At 45.8% G+C, this 27,384-nt stretch overlaps 1 protein-coding gene across 1 annotated transcript in view; it reads left to right on the top strand.

The window, feature by feature from the left end:
* The window catches only part of EPHB1 (EPH receptor B1), a 956,362-nt gene that overhangs the window by 345,006 nt on the left and 583,972 nt on the right, over positions 1–27,384 (top strand). The window contains exon 3 of the mRNA XM_078665818.1: positions 11,149–11,830. Within this exon, the coding sequence (XP_078521944.1) occupies positions 11,149–11,830 (682 nt within the window). The remainder of the gene's footprint in view (positions 1–11,148; positions 11,831–27,384) is intronic.

A 27,384-nucleotide genomic window follows, 5' to 3' on the forward strand; every position in this document is an offset into this window, starting at 1 on the left:
ACACAGCACTGCCTCCATGCAGTTGAAAGCTGGCTTAGGCTTGAACTTTTTCTCTGGTGTTGGCATCTTCTGGAGAGAGCTAGTGCCAGCAGGCCTTGGTTTAATTGGGCGTGGTTTATTTGAAGGTGAGGTCTGAGTGAAGAAAAACCCAAGTGGTTTTGCGTAGGCTGCTATCTGAAGGTAAAACCATCAATGTTCATGCCAGGCAAACAAGCCTTCATCTATGTTCTTCGGGACAATTGCTAAAGTGATTACAGAGTTTGCAGTGATTTCTGATTTGGAAGAGTATATGAATGTGAGCCCATATACTCATTTTGAAGCTACCACGCCTCTTATTAGCGTTTATTACAAATTCGGAAAACCTGAAGTCACTGCAAACTCGTCTTCAATTTGAGATCCATTATATTTTACATTCTTTATGTTTATTCAATTCGCTTTCAAGATATTTTCTATCCCCAAAGGATACATAATCGGAGTCAGATACCTCAAGATGCCCATTGTTATACTGAACAATGTAAAGCCTACTTCAAAATTGAGGTGTAGCAGTTGCCTTGAAGAAGTACTGTGATGACCAAATCGTTACGGAACACAAATTGATGTGTCATGGCACTTAGGTTGCTTCCTCATTTTTCTAAAAATATAATTTTAGAAAGTGATGGAAAGTAAAAACGGTCTACAAAAATATTAAATACAGAAATGCTATGTAAAAAGAGAGCTTATACTTCAGTATACCTCATTTAGTTGATTAATCAATTAATTCAGTCTTGGCAATATGAAAATATTAAATGTACCTAATTTTGAGTCTTTGTTCAGTTCTCCTAAAACAGATCTGTAAAAGGGTGGAGCTTAGCCAGGAAAACATCATGAAACGTTGACTTCTAAGAGCAATATAGTCTCAAATACTTTAACTACAGAATGGGACAATGGGGGTATCAGTGCAGCCCTTTTATTTTCCCCTCTGCAAATAATTCCCTTTGGAGAAGGTAAGCGCATTCATTTTATAACCAATTCAGCCAATCAAATAGCGTGATTGGCGAGTCAAGCTGACCAATAACACCCGTCAGCATAGCTACCCACCTGCATCTATATATCACAGTTTGGAATAAAAGGCACCCAGGGATTGCTACACGACTCTGTTTTTCCTGTTGTGACCTAGAAAAACATTTCTTGATAATGTTAAAGTTTTAAATTCTGCAGCCATTTTTAATTATTTTCAATTTCCAGGGGCGGTGTGAGACTCTCAGGTGCCACCATTTCAGGATATAATTAGCCAGCGTACCCTGCCAGCAGCAGGGATCCCCTAATACAGGGTATTGCTGCAGGAAGGCATTGTGCCTATTTAAATGAAATCACACTTATTTTTAACAACAGAAATGCTGTCAGTAGTGACAGAGCATCCTGGGCAATTTAATATTGACAATATGGCTCTTGTATTCCAAAATTAAAGCGATTTTCTTTTGCTAAAATGAATGCCTCCTGCGGCCAAAGAATGTATTAGCAGTACAGCCTCCTGCTAATATTTCCTGCGCGGGGCATGCTGGGTAATTATATACTGTGTCCATAGACCTGCGCTGAAAAGCTTTATTATATTATAAGAGGCAGAAGCATTGATGGCTTTTATTTCTGAAGCTGTTGGGAATAAATTCAAATTATATGCAAGTTTGCATGGTTCAGAGCCAGAATCACCTTATACTAAACCTCCTTTCTTGACTTACATTTGTCCCCTCAATTTGTTGATTCCATAGCGCTATTAAAGGTTTTTTTTAACTTCTGAAATATTTCTTTATTTAAAATATGACTGTTTAGATACCATTTCCATGTGAGCATATGTGGAATATAGATTCCGTGTTAGCTACAGTCATACAACAAGCATTTGCAATGCAATAGGTCTCGCATTAACTAGCGTTAAAGCTATTGGCAATGCAATAGCTTAAACTCTCGCAAATGTGAGACATATTGCATTGCAAATATTAGCTTTTTTTGTTTTCCTAATGCCCATGCGACGCTTTCACATTCATGAAGGGCGTGCCCTACATTAAAGTGAAACCGCGGCATGGGGCTGTCACGAAAAAAAAGCATCTTTTAATCAAGTTGACAAACAGATGGGTTTTTTGGGTAAAAGCATCCATGCCGTGCTTTCATTTTAATTTCGGGCATGTCCCTTTCTTTAGACGCGGTTTTGTGTAAAGAAGGGGCGTGGCCTGTATGAATGTGAAAGCGACACATCGGCGCTAGTAAAAAAAAAAAAAAAAAGTAAGCGCAGCCACTAAATGCGGACCATACTGCCAAAATAAATAAATTAAAAAATGCGGCCGCTGTAGTTAAAGCGGACTGCCATTAGTAAACATTAAAAAAAATAAAAGCAGGCGGCATGCTGCGAGATAGTGGGTGGAAGAGGGGAAGAGCATTAAAAAAAATAGTGCTCACCAACTTATATGGGAGACCATGGAACAACACCAGTTGTTCCATGGTCTTCATTGGTCATTCCTTGGTAGCGCCTTGTCTTCATTCGTTAACTCCTTGTTATGGGAGTTAACGAATGAAGACAAGGCGCTACCAAGGAGGGATTAACAAGCCTAATAACTCGGAAGCCAGCGTTTACGAAGGGCAATGACACTAGTCAATTTCAAATATGGGAGGAGAGTTGGCGGGGCTTCTATTCAGTACTCCACTACTGCATGGCTCGCAGCAGCGCATGCGCTTCCCAGGCTCGACCTAAAAAAATAGGAATATTCCCAAATACATTAAGCCTGTGCAAGCCTGGCTTGTGTATGTACGTTGATACGCGGACTGACATAGGTGGTGGAAATAAAATCAGGTGTCCATCGATCCTGTGGCGATATCACAAAGTTGATAATTTGCCCCATATTTGGCCGTGTTAATCTCATATTTGCCCCTGAGGAATTTGGGGGAAGGGCTAGGAGTGGTAACTGTGGAAAGAAAAGCAGGGTCATGACCCCTGTAACCAGGGGTAGGCAGGGCAGTGCCAGGTTATGAAAGGGCAACCGTGGCTAAATCTGACAGATGAGACTAACTCTGACTAATAGATGCTCCTGGACTTGTAGATACTCACTGGTGATTTGCACAAATCTGCTGATATAGTTGCCATTGCAAATGCATTTGCGGATGCACACGGCTACCATGTTTTAATAAGGGCTGGGCATTTGTCCGCTCTCCCCATATTGGAGATACATATCTCAATTCACAAACTGATGACACAAAAATGTGCACACCCACTTCGAAAAGCCTTTCACATCAATTCCTATTTGAGGTATGTAAGTGATGAATGCAGGGTCAACATTTTCTTGGTAGAAAGGTCTATTGTCAAGCCGGAGCTCTTAGAGAGCATGGATTCGGCTCCATTGAAAAGGGTGTGTAACATCGCCCAATTCTACATCATCTGGTTTCTGTAGACCAATGAACCATTGAATTTGAAGGAGCTGTGTCTGTGCCCAGCTCTTGCCCTGTCATGAGGGAACTAGCTGAACAGTCTATGCGCCAGGTTTGTACTTCTTCATATATAGTGTAGACTAATGCATGTGTAGAGCACCTTTCTTTCACACATCAGTCACTGAAGGATGGTCAGATGGGTATCCCCATGAGAAAGGAATTACAATATGTAACCTGGACAGCATTAGTAGCCTGCCCTACCTAGCAAAGAGCCCCCTTTCTAGAACTTCAATGCAATCCAGACGTTTTGGCTTTATCAGTGCTTGTTTCATGCTTGTAGATTCTAATACCACTCGGCAGCACCCCTAAGGCAACATGTCAGCAAAACAAAAACAAGAAAACAAAAGGGTAAAGGATTAACCTTTTCAAGATTAAGCTCTTGCTGTTGGCAACATCCCTCAAAGCTGCCCCTAATGTTAAATCTGCGGATCCTTTTCTTCTTTAGAGTCTCAAGGGCGTCTCAATGTCATTACATGTCAGTCTGCAGTTCTGAAGCGACCTTCAGACTGTGACTGGGGCGATCCCCCGTCTCTTTTGGTTGGTAAATGCCGCGGATTGTAAAAAGAAACCGACAGGCGTTTGCTGCGGGGGGTGCAACTGAGAACGTGGTCTCCAAGTAAATGGGGCCTATGAAATCGCATGCTACGATTGTAGAGCTCTTAGCTACCCCCCCCCCCCGCTCTTTACTCATCCCAGCCCTAACTCGTTCTCCGAAATCGGGATTTATTCACCATTAGCAAAGAGCTCCTCTTTAATTTGTAACTGTGTTCCTTGAAAATTGGAATATCAAGAAGTAGCCTGGTGCAATATTTAAAACACAATTTTCCTCCCAGCCATAATACCACAGATTGTTCTTTATTTTCTCTTTGTGGGGACTGTTGTATTCACACTGCTGTCTCTGGGGAGGAACCCTGCTCACAGGGTGGTGGTTGTCTGTTCACAGAGAGTTTAGAACGTTTTGAAACTGAAAATCTAGGCCTGTTCTCTGTCTATCCTGTCTCTCTACTCTTTGGGGCCCATTGGGGAAAGGGAGGGGGGGAAGGTAAGCACCGACCCGAGACTCAATGTAGGTGTGATAAAGGCCGCTTTATTGGAAGCAGGTGCATCCTATACAATAACATCCTTGGCCTGCGCCGCACAATCTAAACCTCATAAATATGTAATTTCCTGACTCACCCCCACCCCCTCCCCCTCCCCTAACTGATTCCCACAATCCACAAACAGTAACAATTAGCATAACGTCAATTTGCCTCTCCACCTGGCTAAATACTTTCTTGTGCTTGACCTACCCCCGATAATCCAAACAGTTCTCCTACTCTTCCCCCATATATTAGGAAGAACCGCCCCTACATGCAGAATGCACCCCACACCTGCTCCAGCGACATGCGAAACCCCCCACCCAATCATAAAACCCCCTTGCACCAGCCTCCAACAAAACATTGCCCAAAATCCCCCGGCAACCCCAATCTCCCCTGAAAAAAGACTCTCCCGAAAAGGGGAATACCTGCCCTTGGGGCCCCCCCCTTTAACATGTCCCAGGGAGGGGAAAAATTGTCCATCCGCCACCCCCGCCCGCCGGCCGAGACACCACACTTAAAATGGTGTCTCTGCCGCGTGCCCGGCCGGCTAACAAAACCCAGCCCAAAAGGAGCCCAACCAAGCCCCGCCCCCAGCCCAAAAGCTACTAGAACACCTAAAACCCGTCCCCGGGCGGCGCCAGCTCCACCCCCCCCCCTTTCCCCGGCCCCAAATTCCCCCGGGCGGGGCAGGCCTCCCTTTGGTCGGCCGCCCCCCCCAGGTCCCCCATTGGGGCCCATTGGGGAAAGGGAGGGGGGGGAAGGTAAGCACCGACCCGAGACTCAATGTAGGTGTGATAAAGGCCGCTTTATTGGAAGCAGGTGCATCCTATACAATAACATCCTTGGCCTGCGCCGCACAATCTAAACCTCATAAATATGTAATTTCCTGACTCACCCCCACCCCCTCCCCTAACTGATTCCCACAATCCACCAACAGTAACAATTAGCATAACGTCATTTTGCCTCTCCACCTGGCTAAATACTTTCTTGTGCTTGACCTACCCCCCGATAATCCAAACAGTTCTCCTACTCTTCCCCCATATATTAGGAAGAACCGCCACTCGAGGGACGTGCTAACGGTCCTCGACCCCCCCTAGGACTCCACATCGCTTAAACCCGGGACGTGCCGCATGAACCAGCCGGCAGGACCACACCCCTAACCATATGGCGTGCCGCGGACCCCCCTTCGAACACAGTGCTGTCAGGTCAATGCCTTCGTACCGCCGGCAGGTCCTCCCCCCTAACCATAGGGCCATGTCTTCCGTCCCAATGTTTAGGGCCATGCCCTCCGTCACCACGTATAGGGCCATGCCCTCCGTCACCACGTACAGGGCCATGCCCTCCGTCACCAATGTATAGGGCCATGCCCTCCGTCACCAATGTATAGGGCCATGCCCTCCGTCACCAGCGTATAGGGCCATGCCCCCCGTCACCAACGTATAGGGCCATGCCCTCCGTCACCAACGTAGAGGGCCATGCCCTCCATTCCCAATTCATAGGGCCATGCCCTCGTCACCAATGCATAGGGCCATGCCCTCGTTACCAACGCATAGGGCCATGCCCTCGTCACCAATGCCTAGGGCCATGCCCTCCGTCACCAATGCATAGGGCCCTGCCCTCCGTCACTAAATGTATAGGGCCATGCCTTCCATCACTAAATGTATAGGGCCATGCCCTCAGTCAACGTCACCCCCGGGGCGTGCTTCCAGGTCGCGGAATCGAGCTCCCTACGAAGTATGACCGCACTGAACCGGGGCCGTGCCCCCTCTCTGGCGCCCAGGGCCCCCCCTGTCAACACAAGGCCTGGGAAGCCGCCCAGCGCCTGCAGGCAGTCCGCCGAAACCGGCCGTCCCACCAGAGAGAAGCCCTCCGGATGGTGCGTCCCACACCGGGGCCCGTCCGCCAGGAAAAAAACCCTGCCGCAGTGCCCCCAACACCCCCGTCACCTACCATACCCCGCTGCCCCCCACATGGCTGCGTCACCGTTCCGCGTCAGACCCCACCGCGCGTTGCGACCCCCCTGTCCTCCGGCGGGCGTGCTCCCTGACCATGGAGTCGAGCTCACTACGGAGAATGACCACACCGACATGGGACCGTGCGTCCCCTCTGGCGCCCAGGGAGAAGTCCTCAACACAGTGCGTCACCCCCCAGAGCCTGTCCACCAGGAAAAAGCCCACTACAAAGAACGTACCTCTCACCCACGCACGACCCCCAAACGCCCTTGATATGCCCGCGGCCTAACCGAGACCCTTTCCCTGTTCACGCCTAACGCCCGTACCGTCCGCTCAAACCCCCCCAAACCTGCACCTAGGCCGACACCCCAAAAGTAGTCAGCACCTAAAAAACGCCCCATGTTCACCATAACGGCAAGAAAGGATCGAGTACGCTCTGCCAAAACCCCCTGACCCTGCGAGACGGGTAGACTCCACCCTCTTCAGAACCCCAGGTCACCGACAAAGCTGCACCGGAGCCCGAATGAGGCCCGAACGACTCCCCTATAAATGCCCCCCGTGTCCCTACATACAACTCCATTCCCCCCCCAGACCTTCACCCAGGCCGCCCCAAGCAACGTGTAGTCCTCCAAGACGCCCTAGCCCTCCCAGACACTCTAGAGAAACCTACCCCTGCACTTGGCTCCCCCGTATAAATACCAATATGTGCTCAGCTTAACCGGTATTTTGCTGCTACTGGTATTGGCTCCACTTATAGTATACCAGTAACATCACACCTACAACAAGCCATGACTATTGGCTTTGTCAAAGGTTGTTAGTTGGATAATATAAATATCCACATGCATACATAACACCATGGCTTCGTTGTACATACTATTGAAAATGCTTTGGTTCTTGTGCGAGTGGGTGTGGCGTAATGGCTAGAGAGCTACCAACTTTGGAGCTCAGGAAGCAGGTTGGAGTCTCAGCATCAGCGCAAGGTACAGTGTTCCTGAGCAATTCAATTAATCGCCAGAGCCTACCATAAGTAACTAAATATGTCTTTGTTGATGCCCGGGGAAGGCACTTCGAGTTCCACCCTACATAACTGCAAGCAAATAAAAGTGACGTCAACACAGTGTACTGCTGCAGGGGTAAGATTTCTTTCCATTCAGAGAGCGAGGCCGAAAGTGCCGAGCCCGACAGGGACCCGTCTCGGTACCTGCTTTGGGCTTGCGCGTGATTTAACTGTGCGTGACCTCGGCGAAACGCAGAAATCACAGAGACGCGGCAGAAAACACAGCCCGCTGTCAGGGCCGAAACACAGACATGGCGTGGCCACCCCACTTTTGCACCCTTGCGGCCCGCCCATAATGTCAGAGACGATAACAGCGCTAAAAACACTAGCACACTGGTAATGGAGTATAGCTTCCATATGGACCACAATCGCCGGATTCAATTCTATAATAAACGCGTCCTCAGATTTTTTATTTTTTATTTATTTCTTTATTTATTTATGTATTTATTTATTTTGATTTCTACATCTCCGCCCTAATCCTTCTGCGTGTCGCCATGGATTATACACCGACCTGAAGCAGTGGTAAGTGCAGTGTTAGCGATCCGAAAAGCCACATGCTGGAAGGAAGCAATAATCCGGCCCCTTCTGCAATTCCACAACTGTTGGTTGTATCAGCCTTTCAAATGTTTGGGCTGTGCTCAGAAAGGAAAGCGCTCGTCGTTTAGTCTACAAAAGGTGCACAGAGAAATGGAATAAAACTGAGTTTTCAATATCCTGAACTGTTCGGTCGTGCTGTACTGCCGCCTTTCTTCTGCCAAGGTAACTCAGATCGTATACGCAACCGTCGACCTGAAATGCGGTCGAGCCGTGTGAAAAAGTCTTTAACAAAAAGACTATTTCCGTGAAGAAAAGGTTCCTCGGAGGCATGTATCAGTACGCTTCAACTACACCTCGCAGGCGATGCATAGCCGGAGTCGTGGTTCGTCTTTCAACGCGCCCCCCGGCAGGCCTCGTCAGGACAGTGGCGCGCGCCACGCTAGGCTGTGACCGTGCCCAAGAGCGCGAAACGTGTGCCCGTGGCAGCGGAGCGCCGCTCTTCTACCTCTGGCACGTGGCCGGCACACCCCGCACCCACAGAGCGGGCTGACAGCCCAGCGGCACTTCACGCACTGCCACCTATTTGCCCACCATGCGCTGTAGGAATCTGCACATGCGCTGTAGTAACGCACATGTCAGCAAACCCTCCCCCCCCTGTCACGGGTGGCAAACCTCCCCCCCGTAACGCCCATTCCTCCCGTCTCTTCCCGCCCCCCATCCCCCTACACCACCAAGAAGTCCATACCCCCGCGTACACTCCTAAAATTTTCCAGCCCCCCAAGAAGTATTTATTTGTGTATTAATTTACTTATGCCTTTCTATATAGCGCGGACTCCACCCGAAGGCGCCAGAGCGCCTCACAACAGGAACAGAAATGAAACATAATGAGAAACATTACAAAAGAACACATTACACAGCATACGTCACGTTACATAAGGTAATAGTGACAATTGTGAGCAAACAAAATACCTGAGGCAGTAAATATTGTGAGCAACCAAAAGTCCATGAGGTAGGAAAGATAACAGTGACAATTGTGAGCAAACAAAATATACGAGGTAGCAAAATTTTCGAGCAACCAAAATTACATGAGGTAGTAAAAGTGCCCAAGAGGAAAAGGACAAGCGCGCAGTTACAAGAGAAAACAAAGTATAATTTTAGGTGTAATACTGCAATAAGTGCTAGACACTCAGGCACAAGAACAAGCGTCTCTACTCCCTCACAACAGGAACAGAATTGAAACATAATGAGAAACATTACAAAAGAACATATTACACAGCATACGTCACGTCACATAAGGTAATAGTGACAATTGTGAGCAAACAAAATACATGAGGCAGTAAATATTGTGAGCAACCAAAAGTCCATGAGGTAGTAAAGAGAACAGCGACAATTGTGAGCAAACAAAATACACGAGGTAGTAAAATGTTTGAGCAACCAAAATTACAGGAGGTAGTAAAAAGTGCCCAAGAAGAAAAAGTGACAAGCGTGCAGCTAGACACTCAGGCACCAGAACAAGCGTCTCTACTCCCCTGCCCCAAAACGAAAACCCCGGCGGCCGTAGGGACCCTTCGGGTAGGGGCAGCTGGGACTCACCTAGTCCCACGTGGGAGCTCGACCGCCCGCACCAGGCAGAGCCGGCCCATCCGCTCGGCCGCGTGGAGCCGCATGCTGCTCTCCCGAGCTCCACCTACATCCAGCGATGTGTCCAGCATACCTCCTGCCTCGGCCAACGTCCCATTGTATCTCCACACAATCAGCAAGTCCATCCTTCCGCAGGCTATCCACTCGTGCCGTTCGTGACAATGGGTGATTTGAGAAAAAATTGTCCATCCGAAAAATTGTCCATCCGCCACCCCCGCCCGCCGGCCGAGACACCACTCTTAAAATGGTGTCTCTGCCGCGTGCCCGGCCGGCTAACAAAACCCAGCCCAAAAGGAGCCCAACCAAGCCCCGCCCCCAGCCCAAAAGCTACTAGAACACCTAAAACCCGTCCCCGGGCGGCGCCAGCTCCACCCCCCCCTTTCCCCGGCCCCAAATTCCCCCGGGCGGGGCAGGCCTCCCTTTGGTCGGCCGCCCCCCCAGGACCTCCATTATGCAAGGGAAGTTTGCTCCTCCAGCGGGTAGCTTTAGGTCGTTCTCTTTTGTGTATGCATCTTGCTCTGCGGACGGTCTCTTTCTCTGGGGGTAAGAGAAGCTTAGTTTGCTGAAGAGTTAAAATAATTTGAGTGGCACGTGAGGTGTTGTGTTGGTAGACTCCACCTGATGTCTTTGATGTACAAATGCTTGCTCTTCCAATAGAATCCATTTGCTGTCTGTGCTTGAGGGATTGTTGATGGGCTCTCCCTCTGCTGTGTGTGATGAGTCAAGGTTAGGTGATGGACTCTCCCTGCTTTCTTAGGGTGATGGAAATTTGCTGGTTGAAGGTTTGCTGTACTTGCTTTCTGCTAGTTGAAACAGTGCCGATTAATAACCTGGCAGATTCAACCCAACATCAGCAGTGTGAAGGAAGCCAGCTCTCCTTATGCGTTCAAATTGTAGTCTAAAAAACAGCTTTTTTAGGGATTGTAAGAGCGGTAGTCTCTCACATGACACCTTAACGTTTTCCCAGTGGTGTCTTTTAGTAATTTTTTTGCTGCTGTACCTGCTGTGTGTATGTTGAGGAAGCTTGCTTTGTTGATGGGTTCTACTTGCTCTTTCTCTTTGTGACCACAGCTTGCACCACACAAGCTCTCTATCTTTAGTCCCAGTCATAGAGGGCAATGGGATTCTACTGCATGCGTGTGTTATGCGTATTCTATTGCTATCAAGTCCCATATTCACTTTTATCAGAGTGAATCTTTCACAACTTTAGGAACTGTCATGATCTGCCTGTGAGACGGAAACTTGTTCTAGCACTACCGCGTCTAAATGTCCGCAAGAAATAGGTGGAATATATTGGTTTGTGTTCTAGTAACATCTTTTGTGTTCACCACATTACTGGAATATATTAACGATAATTTATCATTCATTCTTTTAGACATTAAATCTTTTCCAAGTGCATACAACCAGTGACTTTTCTTTCTTCCTTTTGCAGTGGGAGGAGGTGAGCGGATATGATGAAAACCTCAACACCATCCGTACCTATCAGGTGTGCAACGTCTTTGAACCCAACCAAAACAACTGGCTCCTCACCACATTCATAGACCGGCGCGCAGCCAACCGCATCTATGTGGAGATGCGCTTCACCGTGAGAGATTGTAGCAGCCTTCCTAATGTCCCTGGCTCCTGCAAGGAGACCTTCAATCTCTACTACTATGAGACTGATGCTATCATCGCCACCAAGAAATCTGCCTTCTGGACAGAGGCACCCTACCTCAAGGTGGACACCATTGCGGCTGATGAAAGCTTTTCGCAGGTGGACTTTGGTGGGAGGCTGATGAAAGTCAACACAGAGGTGAGGAGCTTTGGACCTCTCACGCGAACTGGCTTCTACTTGGCCTTTCAAGACTATGGGGCGTGCATGTCCCTACTCTCAGTGCGTGTCTTCTTTAAGAAGTGTCCTAGTGTCGTGCAAAACTTTGCCGTCTTCCCTGAGACAATGACTGGGGCAGAGAGCACCTCACTAGTTATTTCGAGGGGCATCTGTATCCCAAATGCTGAGGAGGTGGATGCCCCTATCAAGCTTTACTGTAACGGGGATGGAGAATGGATGGTGCCCATTGGCCGCTGCACCTGCAAGGCTGGATATGAGCCCGAGAACCAGGTGATCTGTAAGGGTAAGAATGTTTTTTGGATCTGGAATGTGGTACTTGCACAGTCACTATGTTTATTATCCGATATGAGAGTGGGATGGACAGTGCTGTGAGCAGAGTCATGGCCGTTCTCCATAAAGTTCAGGCTCAATTCATCCCTTAGAGGACTACCATCTTCAAGGCATGTCTCTGGAGGGAATGCTTCATTTTATCACATGTGCAGGTGTATTGCTTGTGTGCACTGGTTACAAGATAAGTGCGGTGCGAAAAAAAATTAAATACATATGTAGAAAGTTTGATTAAACTGTTACGCTTTCAGATCTTATATTGAGGCCAGTGGTCGTATTACTTTTTAAATATGATATCGTTTTTGTTACAGTTTATTAAGTTCCTAGAGAGGTTTATGTGAAGTGTCCCAGACACCATTTTCCCACTGTTGAAGGGCTTAACATCTACAAATTTTATATTTGAACTTCTTGCCGTCTCTGTGACAAAACTGATGTTCCGCATCTCTTCCAGGCTGGAACTGTCAGTAGATGTTACCCTTGGTGGCTCCTTAGTCAATGAACAGATATGACTTGCTCCTTTCCTCCTATGTCCTCAAGGAATCTGCCTTGGAATGCTGGTTCTCTGAGGTGCTATGTTATGTTATTGTGTGTTACGTTGATTTGTAGATAGCACTAATCACCTAAGAAGGTATCCAGGCACTTGGGCAGGTGTGTAGATAAAGGTCCCCAGGAGGCTTATACGAAGAGCCATGTTCACAGCTTCTTATGAAACTCAAGAAGTGGGGAGGAGGCTCTGAAGTGTTGAAGGAATTTGTTCCATGTCTTGGGTGCAATGTAAGAGAATGAGCGGCTTCCAGTTTTGCTTTTGTGGATGCGGGGAATGTGTGGCAGTGAGAGTGAGTTAGAGTGTAGGTGTCTGCTGGGGTGGTTACAGTGTATGCAGCTGTTTCAGGTATTCTGGTTCTGGTTTGTGTATAGCTTTGTATGTGTGCATATATGTGTGTGTGAGAAGTTTGAATTGGCTATGCTTGTGAATAGGGAGCCAGTGAAGCCTCTCGAGGTGTAATGTCACGGGGGTGTGGTGTGGGAGGTCAAGTATGAGTCTTGCAGTGGTGGTCTGGATGGTTGGAGTCTGTGTTGGAGTTGTTTGATGATTCAGGCATAGAAAGTGTTGGCGTAGTCCAGTCTGCTGGTAATGAGTACTTGCGTTCTGGTGTTCTGAGACAACCATTTAAAGATCTTTTGTATCATGCGTAGTATGTGGATGCAGGAGATGCTCGCTGCGTTCACTTGAGACATCATGTTGAACTTGTTGTCTAGGATGATCTTTAGATTTCTTGCATTGCATGTGGGTGTGGGTGTTTGTCCTAGCTCATTTGGTGGTCTTGTTGCCAAAGATCAGTACTTATGTCTTGTCGGAGTTGAGCTGCAGGCAGTTGGTTTGCATCCAGCTGCTAACAGGGTCAAGTAGTTGGGGAAGTTGGTCCTGCTGGTGATTGTCTTATTCACCAGGGAGTGGATGAGTTGGGTGCCATTGGCATAGGGGATGACAGTGATGTCTTGTGATCAGATCATGTTGGCGAGTGGTGCCATGTATATATTGAAAAGGGTGGGGCTGAGGGACACTCCCTGTGGGACTCACAAATTAATCTCTTGGTCTCTGTTGTGAAGGGTGACACCCTGACTTTTTGAGTAATTCCCGTGAGGAAGGAACAGATCCATTTGAGAGCAGATGCTTGAATGCCAATCTCGAGGAGTCTTCTGATGAGACTGTTATGGAAGACAATGTCGAAGGCTGTGGAGAGGTGGACCAGGATGAGGGCCACTATTTCTCCTTGGTCGAGGATGATTCGAATGTTACCAATGGCTACAATGAGTGCTGATTTGGTGCTGTGGCTCTTTCTGAATCCTTATTGAGTGTTGTCTAGAAGATGGTAAAGCTAGAGGTGGCTTGTGGGTTGCTTGTTGATGGCCATCTCAATTACTTTTGCTGCAGGGAGATGGGTTGGAAGTGCTCAGTTGATTCGGGTCAGCTGTAGGCTTCATGAGGAAGGCGTTGATTTCTACAGGTTTCCATGCATCCAGAAAAGTGGCAGACAGGATGGAAGTTTTGATCACATGGGTCAGTGGGTTGCTTATTGGCGATGTTCCTAGGTTGTAGATGTAATGGGGGCATGGGTATGATGGGGCCCCTGAGTGGATGATCCACATGATTGCCACTGTGTCATTTCTGGTGAGTGTTGTCCTTTCTGTCAAATGGCCATCTTGGTTGGTGGTGGGTAGGTTAGCAACGCGTTCGCTGGGGTTTGGTGGGGTTGGCATACAATGTTGCTGTAGATGTATGCGCTTTTGCTGTGGAAGAAGTTGGATAGGTTGCCACAGAGTTGTTGGGAGGCAACAATGTTGTTGACAGTGGCTAAGGGCGGTGTGAAATCCTTAATGATGGAGAAAATCTCCTTGCAGCTCTTTGAGCTTCCTTCGATGCAGTTCATTAGTGCGTTTTTCTTTGTGTCTTTTACTTGCTGGTGATAGCGTCTGAGTGCACCCTTGTAGGTAGTTCTGTCTGTGGTGTCGTGGTTGGCCCTCCATTTCCTTTCTAGCTGTTTTTAGTGTTGTTTAGTGTTGTGGAGATCTTCTGTGTACCAGCTGGTCTGCTTGTTAGATCTACTATACTTGTTGAGTCCGATGGAGTCCGCGCAGCTCTTGATCCAGTTGTTGAAGTTGTTAATAACCTTGTTGAGGTTGTCTGTGGGGCTGGGTTGATCTGTGCTGAGGGCGCTGAGCCAGTCTTTGGTGATTTTGCCCCAGCTGTTGCTTGGAATGCGGAACCTAGGTGGGCTGTTGACTTGAGGTGTGTTGATTTGGAAGTGGATGATGAATTGGTTATTCCATGTGAGTGGTGGAGTTGTATTTCATGCTGTCGCATGTGGTGAAGATGAAGTCCAGTGTGTGTGCTGTGGAGCTGTGTTGGTTCTGGGACAAGCTGGGTGAGTCCGATAGTGCTCAAGCTTTCGAGGAGTGCTGTGGAGCAGGGCTCCTATTGGTCTTACCGGTGAAAGTTGAGGTCATCTAGGAGAATGTAGGCTCTGCAGGCGATGGTGAGTGAGGAGACAAAGTTGATTATGAGGTTGGTAAACGTGGCTCTGGGTCCGGGTGGTTGGTAGGTGAGGGTTCTGTTCAGGGTGAAGTTTTCAGAGATTGGCAGCTGGAAGTGCAGGTGTTCCATGAATGGTATGGTGTTCTCTGTGGATGTTGTGCATTTGATGGATTATTTTAGATGATTACAAGTCCTCCTCCTGGTTTGTGAAGGCGGTCCTGTAGATGAATCTTGTATCCCGCTGGGATTGTTGTGCCGATGTCTGGAGCCAATGAGGGGTTGAGCCAGGTCTCTGTGATGAAAAAGATGTTGGGTATGTCGCTACTCAGTAGTTTCCATATTTCGGTTGTGTGTTTGCTGAGTGATTGTGTGTAGAGAACCATGTATGCGAGTAGGTGTTGATGCGCAGGTTTGCTGTGTCGTGTACTGTAGGGTGGGGGTTTAGGAGTTGTTTTTGCTTTTGTACTGGGAGGAGGTGCACTGCCCACAGGAAAATATTTCAATAATTCAGTTGCCCTGCGCATTCATGAATTTCCAGTTAAAGTTTACACTCATCCTTGCGCTTTCCAATGGAGCATTCAACCCTCATATTGAGCAGTCGAGGAATGTTCCACCTTCCCGACTTATGAATGGCGTCTCTTCAGAGAAAAAAGTCTGACAGTTTCGTAGGCGCCTCTGTTGGCAATTACAGTTGCCCAGATGGCAGCGGAGGCGAAAACAACAACAAAGTATCAGTCTTCCGGTCCTTAAATCATTGACAGCAGCTGTCAGATCTCACAGAAGCCCTCTGAAATAAAGAGGAGTGCATGCAATTCAAAATCATCAAAGCTTCCCTGCTCTTCGTGCTGTCTTTCATTTCTCTTATTATTTGCTGAGCATATGACTTCAAGAAATCATCGGTTCCCTCAATTGGTGTGTTTAAATTGAACTGAGTTTGACAGTATTCCTTCCACTTGCTGAGTTGTTTGATGCCATATCTGTACTTTTAAGTTAACCACAGCATGCATCACGTGTTCAGCAGCAATACTGTCAGCTCTAGCATAGTCCACCAGCCTTTAGTGGGGACTTTGTAGCTGAGATAGAGGCATGCATTTTTCAGGAAGAGGACAACAGTGTTTTCCTGTGGCTGTTTTTAATGGCAGATAGGAAGGCCCACGGTCGCTTCTTCTCAATGCCGAGGCTGTAAGTAGAACATGAAATCATATACTGGTGATGAGAACCTTCTCTGCCAAGGGAGTGTGTTAAGTCATCACTGCCTAAGTGATCCAGCCCTGGCTATTTCCAATACAAAGTCTGGATCAGGAGCCCATCAAATCCCACCAAAGAAATCGGAGAGTGGTTGCTTAACTGCAGTGGGTGGACTTTGTGTGCTTTCACTTTTCATATATAACACACAAAAGGAGGTAGAATTGTGTCTTACGGTGGTGGCACATGCTCAGTGGGTAAAAACTGCCCTCACTCACAGATTTGTGACATCCTTCATCATCAGGCTTGCTAACTGACACCCTTGCACAGACCAATGCCCAGGGTGGAGCATAAGGGAAGGGGAGACAATACAAACATAGAGTTTTAGGATCACCAAGGAGAAGTGCAGTCAGTGAAGGTTAAAACTAGCTCTGATGTGTCCCTGTTTCCAATTTTATTCTTGGACCACCCGGCCAGGGTTAAAAAAACGTGTAGTACGGTGGTGATAGATGAAGATTAGGATCACTTCACCCCTCCGAACTGCAGAGGTGTCAACATGTTTCTGCCAATTCGGCATTCATCAGGACCTTCAAGTTCCCAAAACACAACACCCTCTGATCCTAATTTAGGGTTTTCTGGGTCTTTTTTCCTTTCAAGTTAGGGTTTTTCAAATTCACACTCTCAGTAACCGAGTTCCATTGAGTGATTCACTTGAATGAGCGAGTTAGAGGGAGCGGCCTCCTGTAGTCACACATTTATCAAGGTGGATTGAGGTACTGGGTTTTTAAGAACCGGCACAGAACCGGTAACCCAGCGGTGTCAGGGAATCAACACCCAGAGACCTCGGGTTCTCCTGAGTCAGACCTACAGAAACTCAGAGTCTTCGAGGTGAAGTCAAAGATTAGTTTATTGGCTGCAACCAAGGTAACAGGGTCCTAGAAGTACAATACGGGTATGTTCTCAGGAGACTGCACACTTTCACGAAGTCAGGCTTCTCTCTTTATACATGATTTTCAGCCTTGGGCAAAACATTCCTTGAATTCGTGGTATTTCATTTATAGTTACTGGTTACAAAAGAAAAGCAGAGTCATGATGACATGTACATATTTCATGTCGTGCTGCCCATAACAAATCATCCGGCAAGGCCCAACATTTCATCAGATATCGCTGGACCCCAATAAAAATGGTCACCTCCCCATCATAAAGCAAGTAAAGAAAAGGAGTGGAGAAAAGATGTGAGCGAGATATGGCAGGTGTGCGTGCTCGAATGGTTTTATGGCTGGTTGAGCCTAGATGCTATCTTGCTCGGCCACTGGGAGGGAACTGACCTAACGAGTTCGGCCTGGGGCAATGGTTCTAACTTGTACTGGGGTCAGGGAGAAGTCGATTTAAGGAGTATGTGTCCTTGTGGAATCAAATTCAACTGGATTAAGGCCTATGTAAAGGGCAACATGTAGCTAAGGGTTCAGAATGTAAATGATGATTTCGAGGTGGAACCGTCGCTCGAATACGCCGAAAATACATGTACATGATGTACTCGTCATTCTCGGTCTTTTGATACCAAATTCGTCCTATTTCGACGACGTTTTTATTCTCGAGTCCAGTACTATTATATGAATCCAGATTTTCAGAACCACAGGATCCACTGCCTGGCTATTCCCTGCCTCTTGCCTTGAATGTCCATTTTCATGCCAGAATGCGAGAGTCCATAAATATATTTTTCTCAATGCAGAATATTGTCCATACTTGGTGAATAAATGCATTGAGAAATGGGTTTTATCCAAAAATATAATTTGTTATACTCCATAATGGGTCCTTTAAAAGAACTCCTTCCCATTATTCTGATCCCAGTTCACTGTGGCTAGCTCTGGATGTCCCAAAAAATCCAGACTGTGTGTTTTCACAGAAAGCACACCTAGATAACTGTTCTTTCTGGGCACTGGGCCATTTTTCTTCTTCGTCATCAGCTTTTGTTTGCTCTATGCCATCCTCTGGTGATAACCTCTTTTCATTGTCTTCCCCATGTCCCAGAGAGTGGTCTTACCAAGAGAATGGTACCTGCTGGCCATCACCTGCGCTCCCGAGTTTCTCAGGCTTTGTGGTTTTCATGGATGCAAGGTGGGTCTCCAACCAGTAGCTCGTGAGCTACTGTAGATCTCCAGCTTATTAAATTAGAAAGGTTTTGCTTGGTTGAATTCATATGCATATAACAAAATTTAAATTATACAACACTAATAATATTAGTAGCTCTCAATGTGTTTCATTGAACATAAGTAGCTCTCAGCACAGAAAAGGTTGGAGACCCCTCTTACGCCATTATTTCTAATTTCAAGATCTTCAATAAGTTGACGTTGTTAAAAAAAAAGCAGATAAAACCCACTAAAAGTAGGTTTCTCTGGAGAAAAAAAAAGTACACCCTACTTTATTTCAGAAAATTCAGCCCTGAAAAATGAGTGTGCAAAAAAATCCCCCGCATGAACTTTTTGTGGGAAATGGCAGCCATAAGCACAAATGTAAAGTTAAAAAACTTTGCAACTTCATGAAGTTGCCACGTTGGCAACTTCATAGTTTCACCAGCAGAAATGGTATTTTGCACAACCTTAATGAGGCCACTAGAAGACAGAACGCTGTTTTGGATTTGAGATTGATTTCTCTTAAAGTTTAGTAAATGTTATTTTGCAACAGTCACACATCTGTGCAGGACATGAATTTGGAGGCATGGGGAACATCTCTCTCTTTCCTGTAGGTGATGTCAATAGTGGTGGCCATGCAATGCACAATGCCTGTTATCATTATGGTGCTTTGAAAATGTGATGACATTTCTCTAACTGACTCTCAAAAACAGGTGTGCGTTTGAGAATGACAAACAAGAATTTGCAATGCAATAGGTCTTGCATTTGCGAGAGTTTAAGCTATTGCCATTGTGAATGACAATGCATTTTATTTATGTTTTGATAATTAACACATAAATAAAAGACATTGTCATGTACAATGCGAATAGCACAAACTCATGTAAATGCGAGACACATTCAAAGAAGCGGCCGCCATTGTCCCGGGCTGCTTAGAAAGTGGAAGCACTCAATGGCGCACTGAATGTTGTAGGAAAGCATTGTGTGCCTGCAGTAGGTGAAACTCATTAGGGAAAATAGAGCTTACAGACCAAAAAAGACTCACCATGCACCAACGAAGTAAAAGGGACAGTCCTCATGGGAGGTTTCGAATGAAGACAAGGCGGTACTAAGGAGGGACTAACAAGACTATTAATGAATTGATGTCCATTGAAAACAACAGAGAAGAACCCAAAAGGTAATGGTTTTATGGAATCAGAACTAGTCAGTTGTCCCTCTGGTGTCAAAACAGTGTGAACTATGCTGACTTCGGCCACAACGATAAGACCGAAGGAACAGGAGTATCGTGCCAGAGAAGTGTTTGAAAAAGTGAGATCCATCCCTATTTAGGATCTCACCCCTCTTGAGTCCATTGCGTAGCCGGGGAATGCTAAGGAGAGCCAAACCTCAGCACCATAGGGCTGTGGTCTCAGGGGCGGCTCCTCCACCAGGACAGAAGAGCGTTGTCTTTCTCGCAGTGTGAGAAAGCCAAACATAAAATGGTAATAACTTTTGGTTATTTCTATTTTATGTTTCTGTGCGCATTGCGGGTGGGCAGAGGTGCCCAAGCAGGGCAGGAGTGGTTTGCCCACTCCTGAGTGCACAGGCTGTTTCGGTGGCCCCAATCATTCGCATTCCATACTTCTCCATGCAGACTTCATTGCAGCCTACATGGAGAACATGCCATCCCTTACAGCCCCTGGCTGGGTGACGCCCCGACCAATCACAACGCTCCACTGGAGTGTTGTGATTGGCTTAGGGGAGGGGAGGTAGGCTGCCTGCTTTCTGTTCCTGTCGGAAGCAGGAGAGCAGGAGCAGTGAAGATGCAGCCCCCGGGCTGGCAGAATGGTAGGTTTACATTTTTTTTTATTATTACCTCTCCCTCCCTGCGCCTGCCCCCCCACCCACGGGTACTGTGTGGTCTAATTGGAAATGCTGGGCTGAGTGTGGTGGTAATGCGCCTGTCTGTACCTGTGTCCCTGAGTATATGTGTGCTTGTTATTAAATATGTGAGAGTGATTGTGTGTGTGTTTCAGCAAATGGATATGTGTGACCAAGTGTCAGTGATACTTGTGTGTGTGTTTGTACAAAGGAGTGCTCCCCGCGCTGGTGTGTATTTGTAATACGGGGATGTACCCTAATAAAGTACATCCATGGCATAATGTCACATTCTGCGCATTTGGGCTTAATCTTTTCATAGCTGTGGGCGTGTCCAAAAGGTCGCCCATGTTTGACATATTGTGAGCATTTGCAGCGCAACTGTGGCTATCTGTAGTATAATGTTTGGTGTGGCATAATGATGTCCGGTCTTTAGATACTTTGAACATTCTTGACATCCTTAGCCAAATTATGCTTATCTTGAAGTATTGTGTGCATTATTGACATAACTGAAGCTCTATGTACATCATAGCAATAGTGTGGCTAACTCCTGAATGGCGGTGACCACTCTTGCCATAAAGGTAACCCTGACCTAATGGGTTCCCTTTCTTGACTTATAAACATTCTTGAAATACTTGTGGTTATTTAAGCTTAATGATGCCCACCTTTGACATATTGAAGGCATTCATATGCTAACTGCCTATCCCTGGCATGATGGTAGTGGATATCCCTTTAACATTAATGATAAATGGGTATGGAAGTCCGAATATGTCCAGGTGTGGCAGCAGCATATGTGACTATGCAATAAAAATGGCAATTTGATATTCAGAGGCTAAACATGTATTTAGTAAACATGTACAGACCATTTTACCAAAAAGAAAAGGTTGATAGGAAAATCTGTTAATTTTTGGAAACGGGCAACTGATGTTTGTTTATAAAATGATTACTATCCGAAATATATTTAAAGCAGATATTTGATTGATTAGTATTGCTGATCTTGGTCCCATAGTATCAAAGAGCACTTAATGTAGTTGTTGTTATTTCATGAATCTTGTGGAGCCACTCTGACATCTCTCCTGCCAAATCGTTATTGATATTATTACTTCTGCTGTCTCAGATTTTAGATTGTAGTACTGGTTGTTAGAACTGGCATCCTTGGCTTGGTTGTCTTCTAACTTTTTGTCTTCAGATGGCCTGTTTTTGCTGACTTCATTTTTGCTGGTCTTAGGACTCTACACACTTTAGCACTGCTAGCCAGTGCTAAACTGCTTGTGCTCATTCCCTAAAACATGCTAACCTTGGCTTATAGCCAATTGGCATACTTAATTGAATTGTAAGTCCCTAGTAAAGAGGCAATACATGTGCCCAGGGCCTGTAAATTATATACTACTTGTGGGTCTGCAGCACTGATTGTGCCTCCCACTTGTGTAGCCCTTTAAACATGGCTCAGGCCTGCCACTCCCTATCAGACAATGAACCAACTTCAAGGATCTTTGCATTGCTTACAGTGCATGGAGGTGGGGAAACTACTTTAGGTATAGTTTGAAAAGATACGAGCCATCCAGATGTCTGTGCTGTCCAGAGCAATCAATCTTACTATTCCCAGGATTAAGAGGATCAACTAGGGAAGTAAAAGTGTTGTGCTTTGCACTGCCAGACTCTGGAATGAACCGTCACCCAATATCAGAACCATGTCTAGTTTATTAGCATTCAGAAAGACACTCAAAACATGGCTTTTTGTTTAAATTAGTTGCTGAATCATAGCCTACTTTTGATGAGCTAGTGTCAATATACATTGCAGAGCCTGTGTGTGAAGTTTTAAACTGTCATTTCAACCTGGCACGGTAAACCTTACGCCAGGCATAATATTTCTTTTTTAATACACCCCTAGGGTATGCTCTTGACAGCCCTGATGGCAGGGTGCAATGTATTTAAAACTCAGGGCTTGTACTTTTAAGTTTAACATGTCCTGGAAGTGAAAGGCTCTTAACTTTGTTTTTCAACACTGCAGGGCCTATCACTCCCACAGGATAACATTGGAGTTGCCTTACTACATTTTATAAGTGTAATTTCCAAGTTGGAAGGGATAACCAGTTCATGTTTGGTGTCTCCAAATCCTAATTAAATAACCTAGCTTATGGTGACATCAAATTTTAAATTACTATTCCAAAAATGCCACATTTAGAAATTTGGCATTTTATTGCCTTAGCCCCTTGCTGCCTGCAACCTGCCCCTGGTCACATGGCTGAGTGCAGTTGGCAGTTGAGCTTTGTGTATTTATCATAGACAGCCACACTCAATGGGAGCTTAGGTGTGACTGGGTGTGCCATCACTGGCAGGATGGGTGGGGGTAGCTGGGCCCAGCCTCACTTACACCTGAATAGGCTGTGTCCTGCCTCCACATAAAGAGCTGCATCATACCCCCTGTAACTCGACTGAAGCCGGGGCCAAGAAGGTAGGGCATCTCTTCACTTCATAGGCATGTCTCTAGAACCGTCTCTCACTTCAAAGGCATACCTGTATGTAAAGGAAGGACCTCAGATACCAACTCTTCAGTACACTTCTGGACCTGTGGATACTCTGCCAGGGAGACGGGCTGTTGTGCTGCTACCTGGACAGCCACTCTGCTGGACTGCTGCTCTATATGAACTGCTGTCCTGATGTGTTAACGGGTTGCCTGCTGCCTTCTTGCCTGGGAAAGAAGAACTGGACCTCCAAGTTCATCTTGAACCTAGGACCACATAGTGACTCAAAGAGCTATTCTACTAGCCTTCTGATCTGAGCCTCAGGGACATAAAATGTTCTACTCTGTGATGATATATTAGGTGATCGACAACCCTTTTGCCCACTGTCCTCCTCCTCTCCTGACTTAGCTTTCAATGGATGGAAAGTGTACTACATACATACCAGCCTCAGCTACCAGCATCCAGGGTTCCTTTATATTTAGATCTGACTTGAGAGCACAGTATATCTGACCTATTGTTAATACTTGTTTAAAATGTACATAGACTGGGATTTAGTTCCACCTAGAGAACTATAAATCTCTCACCTTTTGCCACTGGCCGTTTTGTGTGTGATTCCAACCTTTAGGAATTGCTTCAGTTGGAATGCATAAGGGATCATTTCACAATTGAAAAGTATGCTTGGTTTAATTATTTATTGCTTGTAAGCATTCTATACATTAATCAGTCCTTTTTTGCCACATTTTCCACATCATCGGCAAGGCCAATAGATCTGGCTTTATTGTTCTAAACAGAATTTGTGTATGCCATGCATACAAAGGGCATTTGTATATGTGTGTATCAGATAAAACCAGATCTATTGGCTTTACTAGAACTTGTTCCTAATTTAACTTCCACTTCAAAAATGTTCTTCGATAGGAGTGAGATAAGATGATGAGATAATTCTAGAATGAATTGAGATTACAAGATGACTCTATGCCAACAGGGACTCCAAATTTCCAATTTACTTTCTCTTTATGAAAGCAACCACCATTTAGAACGTTAACAAAATGTTTTCACTTGGGTAAACCATGACTACAACTCCTCAAATGCAGTAATTGTTGTTAAATGCATGACCTGGAGCATAACATGGTATAATAGATAAGACAGTCATATTGTAACACGTAAGTGCAAGTCAAATGTGAAAATGGTGGTGTTTGTGTGATTCTGTATATATATTCACACTAAAAAAACAAAAGTTACATGGACATTATAATTAGGAAATATAATTTTAAAAAACGTATAAATTCACTAAAAACCTAATGGTTATAGGGACATTATTGTTAGGTTCAGATTTTACACACACAAAATCCTAGAAATTCAGCAGTTATAGCTGGAGTTATCTCAAGTAATTATAACTCAGATAACTATAACTCATGCCCCCGCCATGCACTGTTTCCTCATCAATCACTTTACAACAAATGTTGCAGTGATATTATCAATGATGTCATAGAAGATGTCATGAGTGATTTAATATTTGGGGTAAATAGCAGTGCATGCGGGGCGTGATTTATTAATCCCCCAGGACCTGGCCCACCGGCGCGGCAAAGAAAACTAAGCATGGGAAACAGTATTATTTTTCTTTTTACATTTTACCACAGATCTAAGGATCCTCCACGAATTTTTGGCAAATTTTCTTTTTTTAAATGTTTGGGCCCCAGGCGGGATACCTGCAGGTCCCCCTCACCAGGCCTCAGGGTATTCCTACCCTGCCCTCTTGTGTTTTCTTTTGGTACATCCCAAACCAAAAAACACAAACACACATAGAGACATGCACACACACACAACACGCAACATAACGTTAGCTAATGTCTGGTGTCCACAACGCAAGAGAAGTACAGAGCTCTGAGTGTGGGCTCTACTTATGTACTTCCATTTCTGTTATTTTCCTCAGGTGATGCCTGTTTCTCCATTCCTTTCAATTCATAGATCTACAAAGAGATCTTCTATGTAATACTAGATTTTGAAAATGTATGTCTATAATGCACCCACAAAATTACAAGATGAAAAATAATGATTTTCGCCACTTTTTCAATTTTTTAACAAGACTTTCTAGAAAAATATTGACAGTTTCAGTAAAATACTGGGAATCATTTGCATAGACAGGGGTCAATGAAATATGGAATAGATGTGTTGTGCGACTTACGCTGGAGAAAGCTTCACTGGAAAATGCCTTCCTAGCCAACAGGCTTCCATATACCAGAGTGGCCGAGTACATGATGCTTGACAGTAATTGAAGTTCTTCCTGTGGAAAGGGGAGGCTTGATTTGAAAGTGGGAGAGCTTATCATTCATCGTTGACTGGAGTTCATTGATTACTGTTGGAGAATGTGATGAAATGGGATTCTCCTGTGGCTCAAATTGCACTGCATTGATTTCCGTAGGAGGAAAGTGGCAAAAGGTGCCTCCCTCGTGACTTGCTTTGACTCCATTGATTATTAGAGGAGTAAGAGGGTGAAAGGTGGTTCACCTTTGGCTCCTTCAGCGCCATGCATTTTTGCGGCAAAAAAAGATGGCAAGTGACCAGATGCCGGCTAAACACATAAAAACTCTTTTAGAGCACAAAGAGGAAACAATCTGTTGTGAGATCCAATATTAATATATATTCTGTCCCCTATATAATATTTTCGTTCCTATTCTTGTTGTTGTTATCACTGTGCATAGGGGTCCATATAAATCCAGTAGCAAACAAGCATTGGCATACCTAATCAGAATCACCTTGCCAATGCTTGTTTGTTGCTGGTATTAGCTATGCCAGTGCTACTAGAACAGTAACACCAGCCTAGGCATAGTCAATAGTAACAAGCAGCCATCCTATTTTGTATACTGCGAAAATGGGTGTCAGATTGTCGTTAGTGGCAACGTCATGGGCATCTCAGAACTGAATAACAGGCTTTTCCAAGGTTTGCACTAAAAACCTGCAGACATTAGAAAAGCCAACAGTGGCAGCAGAGGGTGGCAGGCAGCAAATAGGGCAGTTGGCAAGGGATTGGCGGGGGACAGAGACGCGGAGGAGGTGGGCGAGAGAGCTACAGAGCAGCTACAGTGTTTGGTGTTGACAATATAAGAGGGAAGCAGGGCAGTGGCGTAGCGCAAAAATTATGGGGCCCGCCTGCAGAATTTGATGAGGGGCCCACAAAACTTCCTTATGTCACAGATTTTCATTGGTCTTGGGTTAAATGGCGTCCCTCTGGAATGGTTAGGGGCTTCCTGGAGGGTTGACCCCCCTGTATTGCAGGGGCCTGTGTTACGCCCATAGAGCAGGGGGACAGTGAGAGGGAGTGATAGGAAGGGTTGTATGACATTACAACGCATGCTAATATATCGCATGCCATTACATTGCGGTTTTTACAACGCAAGTCGTTACAACGACTTGCGTTGGAGGGCGCTGGACTTAGGAGTAGTATAATTTACTATTCCAACTCCAGTCTACAAACAGTAGGGAAGGTGTTGGATAGTAAATTATACTATTCCTTGTCCTAGAGCGCCATCCAGCGCAAGTCGTTGTAACGACTTGCGTTCTAAAAACCGCAATGTAATGGCATCGCGATGTAACCACCGCGTTGTAAACAAAGTTTCCCGATAGGAAGGGGTGTGTGCTGATGGGAAGATATTGGGTTTACTAAGGCGGCAGGAGGTGAGAGAATAATGGGGAAGAGGGAGGGAGAGGAAGGAGCAGTGCATCATGGACTCTAATCGAGTGCTTAAGCTGAAATTCCACAGAAAAATCCAAGAAAGAAAAATAATTCCTGATGTCAACAGTGGAAGTACACACTTAACAGAGCAAAAAGCAGTTTATAACTGTAATGACTGATGGTGTGCACACTCGAGGATAAGGAGGACACACCGTTCAATCAGGAGTAGAGAATTGGAATCGAAAAGCAATCCAGTCACGACCCCAAAGCCAGTGTAAGTTTTATGTTAAAGTATTGGTTGCAGACCTGTCTGTGACAGATAGCTGTCTTTTGAGACCGCAAAAAAGGTCATGATGTCATGAAAGTGCATATTGGTGAGTTCATGGAAAAGGCCCAGTTCTGAGCACTGACCAAGTATGATGACTCCAAAACGTGAGCCAAAACATTGGAGCTCCAGGTGTTTTCCATATTCTCTCAGACTACCCACTAGTCATTGTCATCCAGTCACGGTGGCAGGGAGTAATTTAGGTGCGGGTTTAATAAATGGCCTCTTGGAACACACTGGAAAATGTTCTCTCAACTGACACGCTCCCTTTGAAAGCAGCCAGCGAGGCTCCTTTTTTATAAGCGAGTCCTGACAGATATATTTATTCCCCTTTTTAGAGACGCGCCGTCTTGTATCCCACAGAGAATACCATTCCTTGTTTTCAACCCAATTTTTTCTTTCAGTAATGTATGGGTCCAATTTCAAAGCGCCATTTTCTTTCAATAATGCCTGGGCCCAATTTCACAAGCCCTTTCGCTCCCTAACCAGCCGAGATGTGTTTCAGGCCTTAACAAGCAGGATTTGTCTCTGGGAGCTGCCAGAGTGCTCGACCTGGAGGAAATGAGCTGCCATCGCTGCTACGAGAGATGCGCCCCCCTCCCCTCTGCCCCACTTCCCCTAGAAGAGAGGAAGTCGCGGATAGTGCAGGGCTATTAAAGGGTGGATCGGAGAGGGGTACTTTTGAATGCCACCGTCATTTCCTGTTCATGTTGGCACAAAGAAAGAAGCGTAAGGGAGACCGCCAAGCAACTGCCCTTAAAAGCAAAAGCAGCGTCTGCATCCCCTTCTGTGTGACTGAAAAGTGAATACTGCCGCCATCTTGGATTTTAAAGTGTTGCTTT

Source organism: Lissotriton helveticus, chromosome 11, assembly GCF_964261635.1.
Source record: "Lissotriton helveticus chromosome 11, aLisHel1.1, whole genome shotgun sequence".
NCBI lineage: Eukaryota > Metazoa > Chordata > Amphibia > Caudata > Salamandridae > Lissotriton > Lissotriton helveticus.